At 43.9% G+C, this 27,059-nt stretch overlaps 1 protein-coding gene across 1 annotated transcript in view; it reads left to right on the forward strand.

The window, feature by feature from the left end:
* The window catches only part of MTMR10 (myotubularin related protein 10), a 434,430-nt gene that overhangs the window by 31,290 nt on the left and 376,081 nt on the right, over positions 1–27,059 (forward strand). Inside the window, exon 2 of the mRNA XM_078684918.1 lies at positions 14,950–15,010. Within this exon, the coding sequence (XP_078541044.1) occupies positions 14,950–15,010 (61 nt within the window). The remainder of the gene's footprint in view (positions 1–14,949; positions 15,011–27,059) is intronic.

Consider the following 27,059-nt stretch of genomic DNA (forward strand, 5'->3'; position numbering starts at 1 on the left):
AGATTGCTCCAAAACAAAGGCCCCCCAAGCCTACAAAAATTCATTAAGCCATATAAAGCCCCCAGATCCCTTCGATCCGACCAGGAAAATTTCAGTCATCCCCAGAATCAAGAAAGCCCGAACAGGTGGAAGGCGCTTCTCGGTTCACACTGCACGCCTCTGGAACACCCTTCCTCTTGACTTAAGATCTGAACCCAACTACCTACGGTTCAGGAAGCGACTGAAAACACACCTCTTCCCCTAATCCCGTCCCAGGCCCCCCCCCTTGCTGAACCTCAGTTGTATTGATCTTAGCGCTGGGATACTCATGGGTGACTACGCGCTCTATAAATAAAAAAAAAAAAAATTTAAAATAAAGAAATTAAATTTCCCCGCACTGCAGCAGATAAATTCGGGTGATGGGTGATCGCCGAATGCATTTATGGGGCTGGGAAGCGCATAACTATATGCTCCATTTATGGATATGTTACTGACGATCCAGATCTCCTGGAATTTATCACCAGCAAATTATCCGATTGGCCACTACCGATTGTTATGTGCGGGGACTTTAATCTAAACCTACCGTCGGATTGGACCTATGATCAAAATTTCAAATATAATGGTAGGAAGCCTAGGGTGTTTAGGGAATTTGTAACACTATGTAAAACACAGGGATTGACAGATTTATGGCAATATAAGTTCCCCCAAAATACGGGATACACCTATTTTTCACATCCCCATCAAACATTCTCAAGATTGGATTATATGCTAGTTTCAAATACTATTATAACAAAGTGCCACTTGGAAAAACTCCCTATGGTGTTTTCGGATCACAACCCCTTACTTTTAACAATAGATATTGATAGAATACAGCAAGATCAGGCTAATTGGACATTTGAAAGGACACTATTAATGAACGAAAAATACTGCCAAATGATGGAAAAATGGATACCAGAATTCCTGGAAGATAATATAGGCAGTACATCCTTAGATGTGGTCTGGGACACACTCAAAGCTGCTATCAGGGGTGAAACAATCCGATTTTCCATAAGATATAACAAGAAAAAAAAAAAACCAATAACTGAATTAAATAAGAAACTAGCCGAAGCGGAGGAGGAACTTGTAAAAACTGTTGTAGCGGGTCAAAACATTGATAGTGTATTACAAAAGGTGTCAATAGCCAAAAACAGAATAATTGAAATCTTTGCTACAAGAGATATTGACAAAGCTACCTCAAATAAAGAAAAGGCATACGAACTAAATGAACAAGTAGGGCACCATTTAGCTATCCGTACAAGAAACCAAAATATCATCAATACTATAAAAGAAATCAAAGATAAAAATAATCTATTAACGCAAGACCCAGAAGCAATTAAAACAGAATTCCAGGCATACTATCAAAATCTATATACAGAGACTGATAAAAATCAACATCTAATCAACACATACTTAGACCAAGAACCGAGACCTAAATTCTTACAAAATGATTATGACAGCCTTGAAGCTATACCCCAATGGATCGAGATTCTACTCTCTATCAACAGCTTGCCTTCGGGGAAAGCCGCAGGACTGGACGGTATACCAGTCGAATTTTATGTAAAATTTTATAAACCACTTCAAGTAATACTCACGGCCCTTATGATTCAAGTATTTATAACTGGAAAACCACCAAAATCCTGGTCAATGGCAAAAATAGTAATCTTCCCCAAAAAAAACAAGCATCCTACTGAACTCGGATCATATCGCCCCATAACTTTGATCAACTGCGATTCAAAAATCTATTCTAAGATGTTAGCCACCCGATTAGCCCCGATCATCCATAAAATCGTATCGGTACGACAACATGGATTCGTCCCCGGTCGCTCAACTACAGATCATGTACAAAGGGTGATTACACTATTCGATATAACAGAGATTACGGGAGACCCTATGGCACTTATATTATTGGATGCAGAAAAAGCATTCGATAGGGTCTCCTGGCAATATCTTTGGACAGCCATGATAAAAAGTGGAATCGGAGAGCAATTCATCAATGCTATTCAGAGTTTATATTATAAACCAGAAGCAGGTGTGATGATAAATGGCGGAATGACGGGCAAGATTAAAATAACTAGGGGAACCAGACAAGGATGTCCATGCTCACCCTTATTATTTGCAATATTCATCGATCCCTTTATCAGTAAACTAGAATGTAATCAAAATATTTTACCAATAAAAACACCGAACGGAAATACTAAAATATTAGCTTACGCCGATGACATCGCGATCACCACAAGCAATCCATATGTTACAATAAAGCTGTTAGAAGAAGAGGCCTTACGTTTTGGAGAAATCTCTGGATATAAATTAAACGAAAATAAAACCCAGATAATAATCAACAAGAATATAAACTTAAGCGATGAAAGAATAGTCAGAAATGCTACATATCTCGGCGTTAATATCACCTCTAATTTGGACGAGCTTGTCAAAATCAATACAGATCCCCTCCTAAAACAATCATCGGACAGCTTGAGCAGACTAAACAATTTACATTTAACTCTTATAGGGAGATGCAATGTAATTAAAATGATTTATTTACCGAAGTTTTTATATTTTTTTCGCACTATGTTTAAATTTCGATACACTAATATTCAAACAAATCGAAACGCTTTTTTCTCGATTCATATGGGGATATCAAAAGACACGTCGAGCATATAAGCTCATCTCACTTCCAAGAATGAGAGGGGGTCTTGCAGCCCCAAATCTTAAAATATATTGGTGGACTTCATTGTTGAGCTACAGCAAAGGCTTACTTATGTCGGATGATTCTCCGATTATTGAAGGGGACGTCCCTTCTCCTTGCAGACTTATTCTGGGAGCAGAAACTAGTGACCATTTATGGCGACTAACATACGACAATCACTTCAAAAAAGTTCGATTTAAAACACTGTTAGGTATCTACAGCGCTTGGTCTAACATCCGTAAATTACTAGGAATAGGCAGATACTCTCATTACACTAGTCTCATCCGAAATCATAACCTTCCAGGAATATTTCATGATACATGCACGATCAGATGGATCAATACTGGAATTACACATTTGGGGGTATTTTTTTCACCATTGGCCATTAAATCTTTTGAGGAACTAAACATGGAATTTGGGCTTGAACATAGGGATTTTTTTAAATACCTCCAAATTAGAGATTTCATAATAAAAAAAGGGGGAGGCAGGGCCGAGTTTCATAAAGTCCCGATTATAGAAGATATTATAGGCAAGACTCCGATTAAAATAGGAGATATTTATAAAACTTTAATCTCACTGCTACCAGATGATCTGGATAGACATAGTCTCAAATGGCAAAATAAACTAAATATCACTATAGACGGCGTACAATCAGCATTTCAACTCTCTCAAACATCACTAATATCTACGAAATTACAGGCTCAATATTATAAGACTCTTTCAACTATATTACACACCGTCTCAGATTGCCAAATGGAGTATGGGTAAAGGTACGAATTGTCCAAAATGTGCTACACATGCCGCCGATATAGTACATATATTTGCCACATGCCACTCACTAACTATTATCAGATCAGAAATTTCTAAATTTCTTTCTGAAATTTTTCAAAGTCCAATCGTTATCACGACAACAGAAATAATGTTGGGATTAGAACAAGGTCTAAGATCCAGGGAAACACAGGGCTTGATATCCATATCTATGGCCATCTTTAGGATCTGTCTGGCAACTGGATGGCTGGATCCAACGCCTCCGCTATTCCAACAGTGGCGGTCAAGACTTCTAGCTAGCTATAGCCTAGAAATAGCTATATACAGGAGGAAGGGGATACATAAGAAAAAAAGGGGTCTCGAGATTTGGGGCCCCCTAATTAATTGGCTGCAAAATAACGATAGGCAGCAAGTAACTTATACATCGTGTGAAAATAACATGACTTAATAACTTGCAAACGAATGAGTATGGAAATAGAATATAAATATCCCTAACTTTTATAATTTATTGATCTAATAATCTAGCTACTTTTTTTTTTTTTTTTTTCTTTTTTTCTTCTTTTCCTCTCCCTCTTTCTTTAACAATGTGCTAGTATGTCATTCATCATATGTTATCGTATTTAGCAAGAACTAGTGAAATAAGTGTATATATTTGTTTTCGTAATGAAATTCTTGATCAAAAAATGTATAAGCTGGCTGGGCATGGGTGGGGAGGGACTAAAGTTGGGAAGGGACTAATGCAAAAAATGTACTAAATAAAGAACTGTTTAAAAAAAAAATGACTAACACCACAAAACAGCAGACAACTTACTCAAGTGTGTTCTACACTGAGACAACACATAGGTTATATCTCGGGATCTTAGGCCACGAGATGTTGGCTTACAACTTCAGCTTTGCATTGATCATTCATGGACTTTAACCTGGACGCTAACCACTTCGCTCCGCTCCATAACACAAAGCCATTTCAAAAACGGCAATCTTAGAAAAAAACATCTGCAACGCACATCTCTATCGGTATTCTCACTCCTTCAATGCTACACGGTGAATTCATCAGGACAAATACTTCATCAGCATTTCATCAATCCTTCTCTTTGCCGAGGCAAAATCTTGGGCTCTTCCTTAACAATAATTATATTGTGTTTTTTGTTTGCACCCTAAAACCTCACTTCTCTAGGCAGAACTATCCTCTGCTACCACATTTTATATCCAGTGTAAGCGGTATAAATCTTTCAAGATTAATTTCCACTTCACTACTTAGTCTTCTAGCCCTCTAACTTCTCTGGCCCCCTACAGTCAGATGGATTTCAAAATTACCTGTAGGCTAGCTTGAATCCAGTTCAGGAAATCATTTTACTACGCATCTACTTACTCAACGTGCTGTGCCAGCCCTCACATTGGGCACCCGGCTGAGTCCCTTGTGAGTATTCCCTTTTTTCTTTTTCACTTGCCTGTGGCACACATACATCACGCGGCTGCGCAATCATTCTCTCAGATGTCCCTACATTCTTAGGTCCTGAAGAGACTCTACATTGCACAAAGGGTCGAAACGTTGTCGACAAAATAACTAAAGCGAACCATTACCCATCGCTTATCATTGTATATAGACTCTGTTCTTACTGTGTATAATTTGAGATGGTCGACTTTATGAAACTTTGGCAACCAAGCGCATATGTGACAAACATGTCACTGATCTTTTAGGTTCCATTTTCACAGGGGACACCACACACTATTGTTGTATCACTTTTTGTAAATATTTGCTTAAACCTTCATTATTAAAAAACAGTTGTTAAAAATAAGAAACAAAGGTGTATGCGGTCTCTTCTCATTTTGATGTCAACCTAACCCTTTCCATTGCGATTCTGCACACCCATACCAGCATACATTGTTGTACTATTCCACAGGAATCATTGTTTCTGCTGTTAATGTGCCTTCACTTGCAGCAGCCAAAATGAGGCTCAAAGATTTAAAAAAACACATATATTTGTATTATTTCTGGCCTTTAGCGCACAAGTATGATCCAGCGCCAATACCAATAATTGATCAGGGATCAATAATGGAATAACATCACACTACAATGGCCCATACAGATTCACCCAGAATCCCTTATGCCCTGGTTTCAATTTGTTCATACGTTCAAACAATTCCTTCCTTTTTTAGATTCAAATGAGTCTATTTTTCATGACTAATCTTTAATATCAACTTTACTTCTATTTGGTCTATGGACCAATTAGTTGAATAGTTGATGGCAATGATTACCACTAACTTAACAACCAGTTAGTTAATTAAAATAATCGCAGACTCTCGGTAAGGTTACTAATGAATTTAACTCAAATATTTAAGGATGATGCTAAATTGCATTTGGTCACAAATTACAAACACTGAATCTCACAAAAGGAGAAATTATATATGAAATACAAACCCATCCTACATTGCATAAAGTCATTACTTAATTTGAAGTGGATAGGGTAAGAGACAAAAGTTTAGGTAAAAATGTATGCCAAACTCAATACACCTAACGGACGGAATAGATGAAGAGACAACAGTTTCATCTAAATAATACATATCAATACATCATTGACGGAGTGGATAGGTGGAGAGACAAACGTTTCAGAGACAAAATACATCTATAAGTAAAATTTCTGGAAGGAGTTAGGCTAAATACAAACCTATCGGTCTGTAGGAAAACCACCCCCTCAGCCTAGGAGATGGTGGGGGTTCCCTGAAATAGAATCAGGGAACTAAGGGTATAAGGAAAGGAACAGGACCGGTCAGTAACAGCTCAGCCTTTCTGTAAACCGACGGATAGCGACGCATCTCTCCGGTCAGCCTAAGCTCCCACCACACCCCTAAATACACCCCAATTATACCCTGAAATTGATATGTCCATCCCACAATCGTTTCAACCTATTATCAACTCGCAAAGGGATTGGTGGGCTTGGGAGGTGGTGTTGTCACAACACTATGACTCCACCTTTAATTCAACTAATTCTTTGTTCTGTGTTAATTCCCAGGGTTTTGGGTCTTAGTTCGTTCTCACGTTCCCTTCATGTGATACAATTTTTAACATTTTATTCTTTCTTAGCATCAGCCGTAGAATGTGTCTCCGGTCCCACGACTTGGACTTCTATTGGCAGTTGTCCACTGTTCTGGCCTTCACCCCTCTCATGTCATCTGAGTTGTATGGCACATTTTGTCTTGCTTCTGACAGCGCAGACTCACTCCTTGAAACTTCTCCCTTCCACTTTAGCTAAGTTTAAAATATGTTTGCTTCATTTAGCACACTAAAGTAAATGAAAAATGAACATTTATTAATTATGTGATAAAGAAACCGTCACTGTTTACCACCCACCTTTCACTATTCCCCATAATGTTACCTAGCATAAGCTTTGTGCAAAAGCGGCATTAATAATTATTCCAAAGCAGGATGCAACATGCAGAACACTGATGCACATGCGGCCTATTCATGCAACTTCTTTGTGTTTCTTACAAAGCACAAAGGTTATTACAATATTATTTATTTATGTGTTAGTTCAGGCATGCACAAAGCAGTTCCCATGTTGGGTGTACGTTAATTTATCTACAACTACTGTTTGTTAGTACGTATTATGGGGTATCAATTCGAGCAGGGTTAATTTTTGCGAAACCCTGCTCCACCAATTCCCCTCTGAAGGCTTTAGGAGCCATCATAAAATATCTACCATACAGAGTGCCATCTTAATTCATTTTAAAACTCTGCATTCTTCTCTATTTTTATGGCACCCTCATCTAAATTTTCATAGCGCTCTCCTTTCATTTCCTATAATTCTCTCTTCTTTTTTTCTTTCTTGCTATTCGTTGATTCTGTTACTTCTTCTCTCCCACTTTTACACTTACAACACTTATATGCTGTTATTATTACTAGGACTTCCATAGCAACTGAAACTATTGCCATTATTATTTTTCCAAATAAACTACTTCCAAGGGTAGAAAACCATTTACATACAGAGGTGAAACTCGTACCAAGTCTCTCCCAAACATCATCAACCTCCAGTTGGGTCAAAAAGTCATGTACTTTCGTAATATTCTTTATATATCCCTCAATTACTTTACTCTTCTCAGGGATATATGTGCAGCAATGTTAAACCTTCATCATACAACAGACTCCACCCTCTTTTGCCAATAGGATATCAGGGCAAGTCGATTTTGTAAAACAATTGGCCTGATTGCAACCATTTCTCTGTCAATCATCAAGACCCCACCAGTAGTATCTGTAGATAAACAATCAACTACTGTGGACAATTTTCGAATTTTGTGTGAATTCAGAACGACTCCAACTGAGGGTATCTATGCACCAAAAATATCAACCACTATTTCTGAAAAACTTGCTCTTTGGTTACGTGTAATTCCCTGCTTTATTTCGTTCAGTTTATGACTACTTCGGTCAATGTGGTATACTTTCGGAAAGACAATAGCAAAATAACACATTCCATACCAATGTGCAGGCAACCTATAGTAGGCTTTCTTCCTACACACAACATCTCAGCACGTCTTTTCACGCACTTCTTTGCTTCTCCCTTACTCCTTGGAGTACCAATGTTTTTCAATATATGATGGAATGTTTTTGCGATTTATTGTACCTATGGGCACATTGTGATTAAATAACAGTAGATTTCCATTATTTCTGTTTTTTTAATTATATTGTGTGCTGGGACCCCTCTCTTCATGTACCGTATTTCACCCAGGTCCCAGTGACTTTAATGGGTATACCCTTTACCCGTAACGCAAGTTATTCTTATAAGCATATTCTATGTCTAAGGTTTTAGTAATAAGGAATATCTCTCCCATATACAGTGCATTCGTATTACTCAAAACTGTATTTAATTCCTTAATTACAGGAATTTCTGAGAATACTCTAGTTTCCCTGTTACATAAAACAGGTGAGGTGGTGGAGCGCCAAAGTGATGTCACTTACCTGGTGAATTTGCAGACTACAAGGAACCCTTTGAGGGTCCTCCACGTGAACTGCCTCAAGCCCCACTTCGATAGGTCCGAAGTGAGCATGCTCTTGGCGACAGATGATAGGGTGGAAGAGGAGAGTGAACCTCTACCTGACCTCCTGTGTACCAAGGAGCACGATGGGTCAGTGGAAGGTGTGATCATCTCCCCATATCTGACCCCATAGCAGCAGAGCTACTATCACCAGTTGCTGGGTCAGGTTGCCCCACTGTTCGCTCTGACCCCAGGTGTTACTCACTGGTGTACCCATGACAAGGACAGCGGTGACAGCCCTCCTGTGAAGCACAAGATTTACAGGTTGACTGACCAGGTCAGGGCCAGCATCAAAAAATAGGTCTCCAAGATGTTAGCGGTAGAGGTGATTGAGCCCTCCAACAGTCCTAGGGCCAGCCTAGTGGTCTTGGTCTCAAAGGCTACTGCACCCGGTGCCCCTCCAGAACTGCGGTTTTGAGTGGACTACCGTGGGCTCAATGCCATCACCAGGACTGACGTGCACCCCATCTCCAGAGCGGATGAGCTCATTGGTCAGTTGGGAGCTGCCAAGTTCCTCAGCACTTTTGATTTAATGTCTGGGTACTGGCAGATAGCCTTAACCGATGCGGCCAAAGAGTCTAGCATTCTCAACCCCAGAAGGACATTACCAGTTCCGGATGATGCCCTTTGGGTTGAAGAATACCCCTGCCACCTTTCAGAGGTTGGTGAACCAGGTGTTGGCTGGACTGAAGGGTTTCAGTGCTGCATACCTGGATGACATTGCAGTATTCAGTTCCAGCTGGGAAGAACACTCGCAGCACTTCAGGGAAGTGTTGGGGGCACTGCAGAGGTCAGGCCTCACTATCAAGGACAGTAAGTGCCAGATCCGGCAGGGTTTTGTGGTGTACTTGGGACACCAGGTAGGAACCTGCCTGGTAGCGCCCCTACAGCCCAAGATTGACACCATTCTGGCTTGGGACCCCCCAAGACCCAGACAGAGGTGAGAGCCTTCTTAGGTCTCACCGAGTACTACAGGAGGTCTGTAAAGGGCTATGGCACCATTGTTGCCCCCTTGACAGAGCTGACTTCCGAAGAAGGTGATCTGGCTGAGTCCTGCCAGAAGGCTTTTGATGCTCTGATGGCCGCCATGTGCACGGCACCAGTGCTCAAGGCACCAGTGCTCAAGGCATCCGACTTTGTCGTGCAGACTGACTCTTCAGAGCATGGTGTGGGAGCGGTGCTCTCACAACTGAACGAAGAGGTGCTAGACCAGCTTGTAGTCTTCCTTAGAAGGAGACTACTCCCCAGGGAACAGAGGTGGAGTGCCGTAGCAAGGGAAGCTTTTGCTGTGGTCTGGGCACTGAAGAAGCTGAGGCCCTGCCTGTTTAGACCTCACTTCCGGGTTCAGACAGACCACAGGCCCCTCAGATGGTTAATGCAAATAAGTGGTGAGAATCCAAAACTGCTGAGGTGGTCCATCTCCCTACAGGGAATGGGCTTTATAGTGGAACACCATCCTGGCACAGAACACGCCAATGCAGATGGTCTGTCCAGGTTCTTTCGCCTTAGTGAAGAGAACTCCCAGAAGGGTGGGTAGTTCTCCCTACTTTCAGCTGGAGGGGACATGTGTTAGACTTGCCATCTTTTGGCGTGTTTCCCCTGAGTTTTTGCTTTCTAACTTCCCGGTTTTGACTCTGTTTGTGCTTGCTTAGTGTTTCTGCGCACCTTTCTCACTGGTGATCAGTGGTAAAGTGCAAGTTCTCCTGTGGTAAAATGTATTTTGGATTGGTGTTTCCATGATTGGCCTGTTTGATTTATGTGTCAGTCCCTAGTAAAGTGCACTGCATGTGCCAGGGCCTGTAAATCAAATGCTGTTGGTGGGCTGCAACACTGGATTGTGCCACCCACCCAAACAGCCTGTAAATGTAACTCCGGCCTGCCATTGCAGAGCCTGTATTCAGTCTGGTACAGCCATGTTGACTTGGCAAGTGCACCCACTTGCCAGGCCCTAACCTTCCCTTTTCTTACATGTCAGTCACCCCTAAAGGTAGGCCCGAGGAACCCCTGTGGGCAGGGTGCAGGGTATGTGAAAGGTAGGATATGCCCTGGTGTGTGTGGCATGTCCTGATAGCGAATTACTGCCAATTTAGTTTTTAACTATTGCAAGGCTACCTGTTCCCCATAGGATAGAATGGGGAGTTTGTTTATAACATCTTATAAACATAACTAGCCCTGGGAACTATGTAGAAAATGAAGTCTAGTATGCCTGAACTCGGAATCTAAAGATGCATATTTTAGTGAAGGTAATTTCTACATTCTGTGTTTGAAAGTACCACTTTTAGAAAGTAGGTATTTTCTTGCCTTACAATCCAGTGTGCCTCTACTCGGTTGGTGGATTGACTCTTTGGGTTTTGGATAACGGGCTGGGGAGCAGGAGTGGCTCCCGATAGTCTAGCTGGGTCAGGAAAAAGCTGAATAGACCTGGGCTGCATTTAGAGTAGGGGGAGAAGATTTCCTTGCACCTGAATGGGCCAGGTCTGCCTCTGACAATGCCGTCTCCACCTCCTACCAGGAAGCCACACCAGAACCTGTTTTGGCTAGCCACTGACACTCTCTGCCTAAGAGATCAAAGGATATTGGGATATAAATATTGGGGCCCAGACCCCTGAACTTTAGAACTCTTTTGAACCAAGACAACTGCCAAGAAGAAGAGCTGGAGAAGCTGTGACGAGGAACTACCATATTGCTGTGTGCTTTGCTGTGTTGGCCTGCAGTGGCTGCTTCTGTCTTGGGAAGTGAAAGCACTGGACTGAACTTTCTGCAAATCTACTTTTGTGTGTTTCTCCAAGGCCTCCAAGGGAGGTAGAGCTTGCCCCCTGTTTAAGAAGTCTCCGGAATAGCAAAGACTTCAAGCTCTTCTGCCCCCAGCACTGGAAACTGTGTGTTTTGTGCTGCAACAGAAGAAAAATCAACCCAACACCGTCTACGATGCCGCTGCCGACTCTGTTTCCTGAAAGCACTGCAGAGGGCACCGCCGCAACACTGCACCGCTACCCTGGTCTCACTGACTACGCCTGCTGATGCCGCCACCGAGCGGCTGCTCGCACCGCGACCTGTTAGCACTGCACTCTGCACCACCTTTTTTTTTTTTTTTTTTTGCAGAGTTTTATATAGCGCGAACTCGAACCGAATCAGTTATCAGAGCGCTTTACATAGCACCAGTTACGTTACATGAGGACACACTTTCATTTTTTTTTTAGGCATGGGGAGATTAAGTGATTTGCCCAGAATCACAGGGGTTTTTTGGCGTACTTACCGAGACTCGAACCCAGATCCCCAGGTCCGAGGTCGAGCGCCTTAGCCGTTAGGCCAACCCCTCTCCCCACCTTGCTTCACGACGGCGCCTTGGTATCCCCGACAACGACACTCCACCTCGAAATCTACACCGCTGCTTGAACCGTCGTTCGAGGGCACACTCCGTAAAGTTACACGATGCATCGCCCTCATCCCGCATCGCAGCCTTGGCCTAGAACGCTGGTGCTATTGACTCCAGTTCGTCAACTGACAACAGCGCTTCAGTAATGACTGTGCCGCTGCTTGCACCTCGACCTGCCGGCACCGCGACGAGCATCGTATTCACTTCGCTCTGCAACCCTGGTCTCACCGACGATGCCATCTGATGCCACCACCGCGCTGCTGCTCACACTGCAACCTGAGGGCACTGCATGCGGCGCCGCTGCACTTCGCACCGCAGCACCCGACGCCTGCTGACGCCATCGCTCCTGACTTCAACTGAGATGAGTTCGTTCTGCAACGTGTGTGACTTTGAGGGCCCCGACGACTCCTGCACCGACCTCCGGATCAGACGCCTGCAGACGCTTTTCTTTCGGGAAGCTCCGCGAGAGGTCGCCGACACCATGCAATTCTAAGAGGTACTGTTTGCAGGTCTTCCCGACACCGTAGCTGGCCCGCGACACCGCGGTCAGCCAGAACTGTTTGGATATGTTTGCTCATGACGCCGTGATAGCCCCGGACGGAGCTATCGACATCAAGGAACTGTTTTTCAAGCATATTTTGACAACTGAAGATTTTTAAGTATTGTGTTTTGGATTTTTATTGTTTTTGGTCTTGTCTTAAGTATACAAAAATATTGGATATTTTTCTAAACTGGTATGGTGTCCTTTTGTAGTGCTTGCACTGTATTACTGTTGGTTATGTGCAAGTGCTTTACACACTGCCTCTAAGATAAGCCTGGCTGCTCGTGCCATGCTACCAAGGGGGTAAGCAGGGGTTATTTCTGGAGTGTAACTCCCTTATCCTAACTAGGCAGAAGGGTCCCTACTTGGACAAAGGTGCAAATCCTTGCCAACTAGAGTCCCCCATTTGTAACAGTTGTGTTTTGAGGGCTTTCCTTTTGCAAGTAATGGTCACACCCACACAAGTTGGATACCATTTAATCGGGAGCAGTGAGATAACCGAATAGTTAAGGATTTGTTATCTGGTGAATTTCTCCACTTTTTTGGGTTCCAAATGTAAGTCTGTGTGCAAGAAAGAACATATTTTTCAAAATGACCTCTGAATCACATGATGGTATGGGTAACCCTAAATTCAGAGTTGGTCAAATAACCACTATTCCTAAACTCCGTATCTAGGCCACATTTCAGAAAAGCATAGGGTTCCTTTAAACCCATTTTTCATTCATTAGATTTTACTGAATGAATTGCTGCATGGTGGTCATAATGAAAAATAATTATAAGCTGCATCTTGGCTGTGGCAATCTTTTGGTTTTGGACAAGCAGTTAACACCTGTCTGCAACCACAAGGGTTTGACTGATGTAATAGAATATTGCATTTGTACAATGACCATCAGTGCAAAACAGTTACAGATAAAAACAGTAGCCATTTCTGTTTTTTCTTATTTCTTTTAACATTATTTTGGATTTTAACTATTAGTTTTCTTGGAGAAACTATGAGTATTTTACACAAATAGCCTCTTGCTCAATTCAGAATTTTGTCTAGTTTTGAGAAATGTATAGCTCTTTTGGTTCATCCACGGGCTTCACCCCAGTTTCCACCACAAACTGCAAGTAGGTTGAAACTACAAAAACTAGCAAAAATGGTCTACCACTTAAAAAGTGCGAACACTCTGGTCATTTTTAATAACGCTGCTTGTTCCTGAAAACTGGAAAGATGGTAATAGTAGTTCACCAAATGTTTTGGTGATGCCCTTTTTAGAAAACCAAGCACACATTTTCAGCAGTCCACATTTTTCTCATAAACTCAACACGTGGGGAAAAAAGAATGCAAATTTGACTTTGTTACCCTTTGTGGATAAAAGCTATGAATGGTTTCGCACATCGTGCTCCAAACTTTAAAAGTATCGACAAGTCCTAGAGCAAAGAAACTCCTCAACAGCTAAAGGGAGAGAAGAACCCCAGTTGCAGATTTTACCTCGAGTCAGTGACCCCTTCTCAGAGGTGGAGCATCTGGGACACTCATTAGAAGCTCTGCTGCTTTAGCTCATTCATTAATTCTTTATGGAGCCTTCTGATAGGTGGGAGAGCACATGATGTACATCTTCACTTCATCAGAGTGTATAATGTACTGGCAAAGCAGCACAGTCACATTTGAGCACCCTCAGTGGGCTCCCAGATATTAACCCCACTGCAGCGAAAAACACCTCCAAATTAGAACAAAGAGTATGTGGGTACAGCATGAGGTCATGATCGTCTCGCAATGCCCTCCAGCGAAGCCTTGATTGGCTCACAACTGCCTTGATCGCAGGTCCTGGTTTATTCAGCATAATTTGATAAGACACTACATGCTCTTAGGTATATTGAGCAGTCCCACAAGGATCTCCGCCATCCAGCTCAGGAACGGTTCATAGAATGATTACCCTTTCTGTCCAGGAAGCTTTCTTTTAACCCCTTCGGCGCTGATGACGAGCTCAGCTCGTCATCAGTTGCGCCGCTCGCACGCTGATGACGAGCTGAGCTCGTCATGTAACGCGGCTTTTGGAAAAAAGCCGCGGAGCGCAAAAATAGCCGCAGCGCGCATGCGGTTAAGCAGGATGTGAGAGTGATGCCAGTTTCTCTGCCACTTCGATTTGGTTTATCTGTCAGCTGACACTGGTGTTACTGTTTACTGTTTTGCTTCACTTCGCTTTCGGTCATTTTATTTTGGTGCTTTTGGTTCCTCTTGATGTTAGGTGCATCTTGTTTCTCTGTGTCGGTCGAGTTGGCCCTTCTTGTTTCTCTGCATCACATGACATTTGCTACTGGATTGTCTGTCCCCCTTACATCTGTTTGCTGCAGTCTTTGTATTAGCTGAATTTTTCTTGCGGTGTTCTGTTATTTAGAGCTGGTACTGTAGCTAGCTTTACTTTCTTGTTTCTTAATTATATTTCACATTTCGTGTTTTTGCTAATGCATCAGCATACTCAATTTTTATATGAACTTGAAACTTTACTCGACCCTAGCATCCTTTATAGCTTTGTGCTGGTATACTTTCAGAAAGAAGACAAGATAAGCCCGGAAACCAAGATTAAGAAATTAGAAGCTGTTTTGTTGCCAGGTAAGCACATATTCTTCTTTTAAAAATTGTACTTACTGGTTAAACGTTTTGTGATCCAAAATCAACTTGTTTCAGCTTTGAATAGGGAGATTGTTGTGTTCTGGAGTACTGGTTATTAGATTGTTCCCATTCTTCTCTGATAAATAATTAATAATTCAGTAAGGAGCGAGTCCTTTTTTTAGGGCTCGGCTCAACGCGCGAAGCGCGTCTCCGCCGAGGCTCTTTAGTCGGCGTGTGTGCTTCCCAGGAGACAATCCTGGCCGCGCGCATCGCCTTGGAGGCGATTTGAAAGTGGCACGCGCCGACTGGCACGCGCCGCGCTCGGCCAGGCTGTTTCCTGGGAAGCACAAACATACCCAGGCACACCTCCCCCTGCACGCATGCGGCCACACACACACACGAGCGCACATGCACGCAGACAGAGACACTCCCCCCTCCCCCCGCCGTCGCACACAGACACACACACGAGCACATACACACGAGCACACATACACGCACACATACAGAGACACATGTACACACATCCACACCGTGATGCCTTTGAAGTGTGACGCGCATGCCCCTTGCGGTGCAGTTTACCCTATATCCAGGCGCGGCTCGCACCCATCCATGCCCGGTCGCCCGGCGCCCTCTCACCGTCCCTCCTCCGGGTCTTGCTCTGCTTCCCGCGGGTCTCCGGCTGCAGCGCGCCCGGGTCTCCCCTCTGCGGGTCCCCGTCCTCCGTAGCTCTCCAGAGCGACTCCTGGCAGAGAGTGTGTGTCCGTGGCCGCTACCTCCGGCTTCGCTGGGCAGCCCCGCACTCCTCGCTGCTGCTTGATCTGGGAGTCCTTGGGGCCGCCCGGACACCCTGTTGGTCCGGAGGTCTCGCCGCGCTCCGGGCTCCTCTCTGCGGCTGCAGCCCTTTGATCTCTGCCCCTGACCTCGGCCTTCATTGGCTCGCACACTCTCCGATCCCTCTCTCAGACCCCGGAGGTCTCCGCTCCTCCTCCTTCTCCCGGCCCGCACTTCCCTCCTCCACAACTCATCCCCCTCCCCTGATTTGGACATCCTTTTCCAGGACACCCCTCCCCTGCACCTCCTCCTCCTTCTCTCGGTCTCACCACCCCATCGGCGTAGCTAGGGGGGGTGAGGGAGGCGGTCCGCCACAGGCGGCACTATATTGAGGGAGTGGAATCGAGTCTGGGGAGAATTAAATCGAGATGAGTTCACATCCGCCAATACCAGACTAGCTGCTTGACACCTGACCTGACTGGCTGTTGCCCTGCTCTTTCAGAGACTTTCGCGGGTTGGTGAGCGAGTCTTACTTTTCCGTCAGCTATGTGTGCCCTGTAAGTAACAGAAGTTTACACTGGTCAGCAGCGTCACTCGGCAGAGCAGCATTGGATGGCTCTCCGTGATAGGCTTGTTTTATTTCTCCTTTCAGAGTCTATTAGCCGAGCGCTTGCCCAAATTTCTCCCCCCTCCCCCCAATTCTCTGATTGTTTCTCTCTCCACGTTTTGCCCCTAACGGCAAATTACCAGCGCTATGAATTGCAAAGTATCTGCCAGCCTGAGCTGAGGGAGCAGGCAGCTTGCCGAACACAATCCCGTCTCCTCATGTAAATGCAGGCATCCTTTTTATGCACATATTATACGCCACATTTTTACAGCCTTTACTGGTAGGGACGGCGAATACCTACACATATTCAGACCTGCTCAACTCCTAAAAGATGCACATTCACCGTCTCCGCTGCCCTGTGTGGCAAAATTTAACAAGACGCAGGCACACATGTGTGCGCACAGGCAGGCAGAGACTCAGACGTGTCTGTTGGGGCGCGCCTTACAGACCTGCCAGGGATGTGTTCTGAATTCCTTGCACCCGTTGACTGCTGGATGCCGGGTAAGTGTATATAAATTGCCTTTATTATGCTTTTAAAACGCGCATTTTGTCTCTCAGGCATCAGCCTGGGTTTAACTTAAAGCACAAATTAATTTAAAGCACAAATATGTTAAATCTAGTTTCTGCAGCCACATCGACCTCTGATAATTTGACAGAAGGCCGCTCGGACAGGGGATGTCGTTACCAAATTCTTGCCTTTGTAGTTTGCACAAAAAAAAAACAACTTTCTTTATATGTGTTTTCCTATTTAAAAAATGTGTTGTTTTGGTTCCGCTTAATGTTTGATTCGGGTGGGACCGGGGAACTTGAGAGATTCCGTAGAAACATCATCTGACATGGGGTAAAGGAATGGTTAGGCCCAACCAGGTGTACAGACACAAAATAGAAAACATAATAAAAAGCAGCCGTCGCAAAACGCACAGAGCGTCATTTGTGAGTGGTTTTGTAGGCACAAAAATATTGTAACTGTTTTTATATAGCGCCTACAACTCCTGACGAGGTGTTGAAGCGCTTTTCGACGAGTAGCAGGAATTATTGAATTTATTATACGAAGAACAAAGCCAAAGAATTCAATAACTGACACCAGGGAAACTATTTGCACTTCTGTGGAGAGGTGCAATCTCCCACATCCTGCAAACCTGTCCTCCTTAAATTAATTATCAATTTAGATATTAAAAAAATGATAGGGCCTAGAAGAACAGTATGCAGTGTCCTTATGCTTTGAAAGATAAACTGACAAAAACCAGGCAGAGTGAAGCGAAAGTTCTGTCTGTCCTCGGTACATCTGAAGCGCCCAGTGAAATGGCTTTTTTTTCGGATTTCTGTCTCCTGCGCTCTGAGGCTCTGCCTGTCGTTTTCCAGACACGAAAATGCTGCTGAACGAGAATACAGACTCCCCAGTGGATGGCGTGAAGGAAACAGGCGCTAAAACTTGCTCAGAAATGACCAGATGCTGTGTGTGGTTTTTTTTTGCATAATATTCTGGATTGTGTCCATATACTGGAGGTCATCTGCCACCCTGATTAATCACTGTGTTTTCCCCAGCCCAACCTACACACCGTTCACATGGAGGGGAAACACTGCGTGAAGGAGGGTGGGAAACCAGACTAGCAGATTACGTCAAAGGGTTCAGTAAAGCTTGCTAAAATATAGCTTTTTGAAGACTGTCCGCCGCTGGCACTGGTCGCCAGAGAAACTATGCAGGGCTAAACTTTGTCATGATTTCAGGCATTGGAGAGGCGCGGAACACAACAGTAATATGGTGCACATCTGTGGGAAGGCACAAAACTTGACGAATACTGGATTTTGGTGTGGGTCTGTTTGAAAGCTGCCCTTCATACGCCCCCTGCCTGCATGGCGCTGCTGCATGGTGTTTCATTTTTATGTGCACTAACAAGACATGTAAGATGATTGGCAATTGCATTGGGCATTGGTAGATTGATTATCCTACGTCACTAAAGGACAAGTACAAGCCTGACACTTTTATTTAAGTATTAGTTATTAAAAAAAATAAAAGCCATTGTTATTTGTAATATCCATATATGTAAGTCACGTATATACAACACATATTGCATTACAAATGCTATAGGTGTCACATTTGCGAAAGATATAATTATCGGCATTGTAAATGCCATTTATTATGATTTAAAAAAATAAATCATGCGCAATGCCAATAGCTCTACCTTTAATGCTGCCGAGACCATTGCATTGTAAATGCTTGTTTTTTGTTGCTATTGTGGCATAGTTTCTGTAGTCTTACAGCATTTTAAAGTTTAAGTAAATAAATAAGTGTTCTTCATTCAGTTACTTTGACATGTGAATTGCTTAGGACTGTCCAAAAACTACACTTGTGTGATTTATTAATTTGGTATTCCCATGTGCTTTATTTAACGAGCTGTGTAAAATGTCTACTAAAGATTATAAAAAGCAGAGGACGATTTTTGCATAGCTAATATGGTGGATGCCTAAGCAGAGTGCTCCCGGCTTGAGGCTTATTACTCCACCCAAGTTATTTACTCGGGGAGTCTCCCTGAGCCCAATCTGGAAAATGTTCCTCCTGGTGAATGGTTGGCCTTGGCGGCCTTCCGTGCTGCACGCCTGAGACTACCGGAGCAGCATTATGACTTGCGGGCCGATTCCACCTTTGCTGCTCCACGGCCATTGGCAGAAGTGTGTTGCTGCTGACTCCCAGGAGTCACTAGGCAGTGGTAGGAGAGGCCCCATCAATGCCCAGTGCTCTGTCTGACTTTAGGTCCCCGAGTGAGTTTTTGGGGCCTGCCTAGTGTGACTAACAGAGACTGCACAGCAGTTTGCTGTTGTGTGACTGCCTGCTTTGAGGGTGTGGCTGGGCCAGGCCGGGCTCCTTCCTCATGGCCTGCTTGGTGGCCGTACCACACATCAAGGAGGTGTGCCTTGTGCTGCCTGCCTAGTGGCACAGATGGCCATCACAGGCCTCTCCTGACTACGACCTTGATCCTTCCTAAAATGCGTCCTACGATGTGGGGCCCGCCTGCAGTTGTGGAGGGACGCCTCTGTCATCTTCTGTGAGACGACCACAGAAAACTTGTGGAACGGGTCACTCAGTCTGAAAAGACACTGGCTGACCTCAACCCCACACTGCAGATCTCCAGAAGAAGCACCAGGACCTAATGGAGTGGGTCGTGTTTATCGAGAATCATTCAGAACTTGCAAAGAGATGTGCTCGGTGTAGTAATATCTGAATTGTGGGCCCCCTGGAGGGCAATGGTGGCCCCACGGTGCTGGATCACATAGAAACCTGGTTTAAGGATCTTCTTGTCCCTAAGTACTCCAATGCAATGTTGGTTGCAGCCAAACGCCCTTCTCAAGGAGCACCCTCCCGCCCAGTTGTAGCAAAAATCCCTCACTGCCACAGAATGCCAAAACCAAATGCATGCACATTATGGAATAACATGCTAACAATTATAGTCCCTTTTAGTTAGAGCTCATTTCTGGTAACAATTTTTACTTTCATTTTTGCTTGTTTCCTGTTGTCTACTTTTCTGGATTTAGCGCTGTGGCTTAAACAATCCTTACCTGTCGATACGGAAATGAAAAGGCAACCTTTAGCAGAAGCGTCCCAGGTTGTTAGATTTCCCCTCTAAGTATTTTCAAGCCCCATTTATGATTTAAGGATAGGTTGCAATATTTCTGCACAGTGGAATTAGAGTAAGTGAATTTGTAATAAATTATGGCGATGCAGATATGAAATAAATGCTATGGTTTGGAAAAGTTTGCTACGTGGATACAGTGATCGGTGAAACTGAAATATCCATTGTTCGAGGGATTTTAAAGGTGTTTTACTGGTGATAAGTCTCCAGCAATATGTGTTTCATTAATAGGCCTCAATTGCTTGTTCTTACAGTTATTACATTGATGCCAAAAGATCAGCAGACGGGGACGTTTTTAACTAATATTGTTTCCAATGGCTTAAAGTGGGAAGCCAAATACTGGTGTGGGAGTATCCTGTATGACACCACCAGAATACAGCTGATAGAAAAGGGGATACCTCGCTGACTAGCAATTTCAACTGTTGGCGCCATCTAATAATTAATTTTTAATAACTGTTGAACCAGCCATCACTTTAACTGAATGACAGCTGTACCAGGGCTTTCGGTGAAGGTCCCTGGTACATTGGCTGCTGACCTCCTCTCATATTGCCTGTACCTGGGGCTTCCGATGGAGGTTCCTGGTACATTGGCTGCTGGTCTCCCTTCATATTGCCTATACCGGGAGCTTCCAGTGGAGGTCCCAGGTACATTGGCTGATGGCCTCTTTTTGTATTGCCCTTCCTTCTCCTGCTTGGTGAGGGTGGGGCTGTCGATTGTCGCTGTGACACATCCCCTGTGGGTGGTGTTTTCCGCGACGCTGAGGTACTTGTCTGCTTGGGGGGGACGGAGCTGTTTTCCCTGTCCCTGTGGCTCATCCCCTGTTAGGGGGACTGGGTTATTCACTGTCCCGGCGATTTGTCCCTTGTCAGGACCTTGGGTTCACCTGAGCTGGGAGGGGTCCTCTCGCAGACCCTCTTTCCCCTTGGTTATGGCTAGGGTATCTATTCTACGTTAAGGAATCTGCGGGTAGTAGTCTCTATCAGATGTACGAGTTACTTACCTTCTGTAACGATGTATCTGGTAGAGATGATTCTAGCCGCGGTTTACTTCATGACCCGCCCTTCCTCCCCATTCTGTGAGGGCTCTCTTGGGCTTCTGCACTCATCTGCTTACGGGTGGTTGTCTTTTTGCGAGTGCCCTTTTCCTCCTCCCTCCCTCTGGGAATGCTCGCCTTGTTGCTCCAATTTTCTACTTTTGTGGGCACTTCTGCGCCCCTGCACCCTGGTCTCCAGTGTGGGGTTCGCTCTTCTTCCCTTTGTTACTTGCACTTCTGTCTTTGGCAGTTCTTGGGGTTGAGGTGCCTTGGTTGGTCTTGACCTTGGCTTCGGGAGACTTTCTCTCTGCTGGTATTATCTGGGGCTGAATGGTCATTGCTCTCTGTTCTGATCTTGGTGCCCCCTTCTGTTCTGGGCGGTGGCTGTAGACTTCTTGGTCTGCCTTGTATTTTTTTACATGCTTTTGCCCCGGGGAGGCTGTTGTATTTGTTTACGGGATTGCTTTCCAGTGGCGTTGTCCTGTTCTTTCATTCCAGATCTTGGTGCCTCAGTACCTGACTCTATCCTGCATGGTGCTGTTCCTCACCATTGTTTTTTTTCCTCCTGTTTAGCAGGGTTTTTCGCACACTGTTCCAGTATTCTCACAGTTTTGTTTGTGATGGCTCTGATTTTTGGTGCGGAAAAGTTCTCCGAAGAAAACTGAATGTAGGCGCGCCGGGGTGGGACTTATGTTTCCTCGCTGACGTCATGGACGCGGACGACGTCAGGGCGGAGTCACGTGGTGGCGTCCCCCAGCGCGCAGGGATGCTGTGGCAAAAAGTTTTCTGGATCCAGTCTCACGCCTTGGGATAATTCTACGTTAAGGAATCTACGGCTAGAATCGTCTCTACCAGATGCATCGTTACCGAAGGTAAGTAACTCTTACTTCTGACTTTATGAAAGTCCCTGCAGAAACACAAAAATGGGGGCTGGTAGACAAAATGGAAGAGGAGTAGAGGCTAACTTAACAGAATACATTTTTTACCGTTCAACAATGCTGTCCCATTGGGCATTCTAGAATTCACTGGTCCTGACCGCTCAAGTGTGGGGGACGTCTAGCAATAATTTGCTGTGATAAATTCCTCACTAAGGAACTTAAATTGACAGAGTTTCCTCATGCTGAACTACTGGGTTGCTCTGTCACCACTCTGGGCTGCACTCTTGGAATAGGGTGCTACCTCCCAGAGGAGGAAAGCGAAACCATTTATTAACTGCTTTCTTAATGTTGTTACTATTGTCTTCATCTCATATAAATTTGCTGGTGCCAGAAGATTTTCGTTTATGGATCAACTCTGTCATCATCGGCAGTATTATTGCTTATCTTATTAATGGAATGGTCGGCTTGAAGATTATTGGCCCTACACATCAGTAATGGCATCAAATAAAGTTATGGATTGAATGCTTGAATTAATCTCAGTGTTGGAATTTTCATACCATGGTTCAGACATGTCATTATAGCATGATATCCTCAACTAAAGCTGAATACTACTACTCAAAGAAAAATTTGCTGTAACTCCAAACTTACCCTATTCAGCATCATCACACTCTGCACTAACAAAGACAAGAGCCCAGCCATCATCTCAACCTGGGAAACTCCTTACTACGTCGACCCTCATCAGCTTTATTCACACTGGAGCTTCCTGGGTCCCCTGCCCCCACGACATGTTTAACAAGGGAACCAACTCCATCAGTAAGGAGCTTACCCACATCCTTAACACCTCCATCACCTCTGCCCGCTTACCCACTGCCTGGAAGCATGTAGAAGTCAAACGGTTCCTAAAAAAAAAAAAAAAACTTTTGCAGACCTCAAAAACTCCAGACACATCTCTCTACAACACTTTCCTGCCAAAGTCCTATAAAAAGCAATAAACATCCAACTTACCAAACATCTTGAAACCAACAACCTGCTGTATCCCTCGCAGTCAGGATTCCTTCCCAACCATAGCACGGAAACATCTACATATGACATCAGAGCCCTCATCCTCCTCGACCTCTCTGCAGCCTTTGACACCGTGTCTCACTGCACCACCCTCCACATCTTCCACTCCCCAAGTGTCGCTTCATTTCTCACAGGCAGAACCCAAAGCATCCACCTCCCACCCTACTCATCAGCATGCAAAGACATTGTCTGTGAATTCCTCCAAGACTCCTCTCTTAGCCCCACCCTCTTTAACACCTACATGCCCCCTCTAGCCACCCTGGTCAAATCTCAAGAATGAACGTAATTTCTTGCGTGGATGACACTCCGCTCGTCCTGTCCCTATCCACCAAAACAAAAGTCAACTTCCACATGTGCATGACCAATATTGCTTGTTGGATGCAGAGCACGTGCCTCAAACTTAACACAGATAAAACCGGGATACTGCTCTGTGGAAGCAAGAGTGCCTTTATTGAAAACAAGTTCTGAAAAAGCCAGTTGCTCTTTCGTGAATGTTTAGAGGGTGTGAGGGAGGAAAGGGTAAATGGAGGAGTAGTTATGGTGCTGTGGTGATGTGATAACCAAAATTGTTTGGTTGTCCCTCAACCTAATTTGTGTTATTAAAAATATCAAGGATGAATAGTTTCCTGTCAACTAATAAGTGTTTAAAAATAATCTTTTTATCTTCTATATAATCTTATTACCAAGTTTTATTGGGGGGGGCATGGGTGGTGGGAACATAGTTGGTATGGTGCACTTCATAAAGAATGTACCTCTTTTCAATGCAGAATTGCAGTGAGATTATTTTTCTGGCCAAAATTTCGAAGGCAATGGAAGAAACGCTTGAACCTACACCACCACCTCTGCCTATGGCCCTGTGCTTCTCTTCTTCTTGGGCAGATGTCTCTCCTTGGACCATGCACTATATTACATCCGTGGAACTCTGAACTGCTGACACCGCCCACCCCGATCCTGTCCTAATCTAATCTGAGGTGCTTCAACCCCTCATTGGACTTGATGTGGCACTCCCTCTCTGGCCTCTGCACAGGGCCTGCAAAATAGTGCCACTTGTGAAGTCTTTTGAATAGTGCCTAGGTAGTTCTCAAGCTTTGATAAGTTTCAGCAGTTTCTTTTGTAAATATGTTCATTGCCTTTTAAGTAAGACCGGGGTATACATCACAATATGCCATACATAACAGGTTATGTATACTACTCAAGCCTGTAAATATTTTTTCCGTTTTTAAAAGCCAGCAAGGAAGGACCTGGTTTGCCAAAGCTTGCTCGTGTGAATAAAAAACTGCGTACAAAAATATCCAGGGGCAGCAGAGAATATGTTAAATCAGAAGGGAGACGGAAGAGCAAGATATTTAACGAGGTCCTACTCCTATGCTCCAGACGCGTGGGGAGATGCCTAGATGAGACGGCAGCGCCCGCTCTTCCAATCAGGTGGTCCCTACAGTGGTCCGGTCCCACCCCTGCGCCTATGAAGTAGTGTACTCCCACCATTGAGGTGGAGACTTTTCACTGATTCCTATCCAGGATCAGACGCACTTTGGACATCCTCTATTTACGGGGAGTCCCCCGGCCCCACATGGGGGCTAATACCTCCTGTTTATTAAGGTCCTGATGAAGTGCCGCCTGATGTTGGGGCTCCATAGGCACGAAACATGTTGACCATGCACATATAAAAAGCTAACCTGGTACCTTAGGAACTCTTGATTGCGCCACTGTTTTTACTTAGTCCTGGAACCTTTTTGAATTAATCGGTTTTGGGGTCCGGTGCCTATTTTAAGTCACCTTGCACAGACCACAACACTGCGCCGGTCTGACGAGGAGCGCCCTATGACGAAGCATGACATCCTAACTGAAGTGTGATGGCATTATGATCAGAAATTCAGATCTCCCAGCGACTTGACTCCATGCCAGATAGCAGCTCTCAGTGCACCGGCTATTTAGAGGAACGTTCTCCCTTTGCATCAGCAGCGATTACAACTGTTTTGCACCAGTTGTATGAGGATTGTTAAGCACACAAACATGCCAGCTTTTTATAGGGCAATTCATCTTTGGAATTTTTCCAAAGATGGTTCCTCGGCTTGAAGCAGTGGTTTGCACATGTGCAGCGCAAAACTTTGCTGATGTGTTCCTTGGTGTAATATGTCCTGGGCCGCTCAAGAATGTAATGAGGCCGGCTTTTGAATATGTCACACAAGAATGTGTTCATTGCTGAATATCATAACTGCCAGCTGTGTTCTCAAGTTGGATCCTTTACCGAATCTTTGCTCTTTTTACGGCTGACGGTAAACCACAAAACCACATCACTTGTGTGACCGCAGATTCATATAGAACTAATGACAGAGCATACGATGCCAGTGTTTTTTCTTTATTCATCGTCTAAACCAGAGTATTTTGCAGCGGTCCTGAACATTCTTTGCTGTACCAATCCCTGCTAAATCATCCTAGTTTGAGGTTAGATTGAAATTGTGAATCGCTTTCAAAAGTCAGTTTCTGTAAGGAAGACTCCCTTATGATGTTGATGAGAAACTCGCATCAGCAATGTCTGCAAAATCCACCTGAGGCGGCCACTGTTTTGAGTACCACTGCTCCTTAAAATATTTTTAGGCTGCATTTTGTTTTCATTTTCCTTGATTTCAGTTCTGGGGGCCAACAGTGCATTTATAACTTGAATATTTTTCCATTGTATGTGTAGCTTACTCAGGAAAAAAACTGCAAAACTAATTTGTGATATTTTGGGGGCTACTAAATTGTATGTGCAAAAGAAAGCAACTTGATTCTGGGCCTCCTGTGCAAAGCAATTTTGTGGATGTAACATCTGAACCATTGCAACTGCAAAATTGCATTTTTAAATGTACAAAGCCCAAATTGCGATTCAGTAACACATTACTAAATCGCGTTTTGGGTTTGCGAGTAGTTACAGAATTATTTCGAAGGGGCATGTAAAAGGGATCCCTTCCAAATACCGATTCCTTAAGTTATTTGTTAATGTTTTTGCTGCCGAAATCCAGTCACAAAACATTACTATATTACTTCAAAGTCAAAATTCGCCAAAGGGAGGGGGATTTTTTTTTTTTTACTGGGCTACATAAAAAAAAAGTGCTTTATTTAAAATTAATCAGAAAACTGGTGGTCTGCCAACCCCAAGAGGCCATCTTATCTGTGACTCTAGCCAATTGTAATGGGTCGCAATTTGCAACCTATCACATTCATATGAATGAAGTAGGTCAAATTGCGACCTACTATGATTTGGTAGTTTGTGTACTAACCAATTAACACATGGGTTTGTTAGCAAAATACCAATTAATTCGGTAACATAGGGTGTGCAAATTGTGACCACTTCCACAGAAAACATTTTAGTTCATTCCAAATAAGAAATCACAAATTGGAAATTATTATTCAGAATTTACGATTTATTACGTTGAATATTATTGCATTAGGCCCTTGGTGAGATAATGATAGCTTAAATTTCAAATGTTATTTATATAGGTAGCAATGTGTGTACTTTTTTTGCCTTTCTTTTTAGCTTTAGTCAAGAAGGTCAAGGAAGGATATAACGAGATGCCTTATGAAGTAATATTTCAGCGGTCTTCAATCTTAAGATTATTCAAATAGTCTCTGTGGCCTTTCAGGCAAAGACAGACGAGACTGAGTCTGTCCCCACATACTACACACGGGGCATCAGCTTTATGTAAAATTTCACTGTAATCCACTTCAGGGTTTTATTTTGTGTTTTTTCTCGGTGGATTCCAAATGTGTCCATTTATTACAGGTGCATCTAAATGGGAATTCACAAACCAGTAACTGTTTATGGCCATTTGGCTACTTATTTGCCCTACTAAGAAGAGAACCGCTTGCTTGGAGGAGCCTAAGTGACCTGTTAAAAGTTGCTTTTCTTTTGTAAATATGTTCATTGCCTTTTAAGTAAAACCGGGGTATACATCACAATATGCCATACACAAAGAACTTTAGATCGACCCCCACCCATCCCAGCCTGCCCCGCTCGGTTAAGTATAAATGGACTAAAAATAACACTTGAATGACTTGTCATCCATGTTAATGTTACTAAGATTTTTAA

The sequence above is a fragment of the Lissotriton helveticus genome, chromosome 3_2 (assembly GCF_964261635.1).
Source record: "Lissotriton helveticus chromosome 3_2, aLisHel1.1, whole genome shotgun sequence".
Classification (NCBI taxonomy): domain Eukaryota; kingdom Metazoa; phylum Chordata; class Amphibia; order Caudata; family Salamandridae; genus Lissotriton; species Lissotriton helveticus.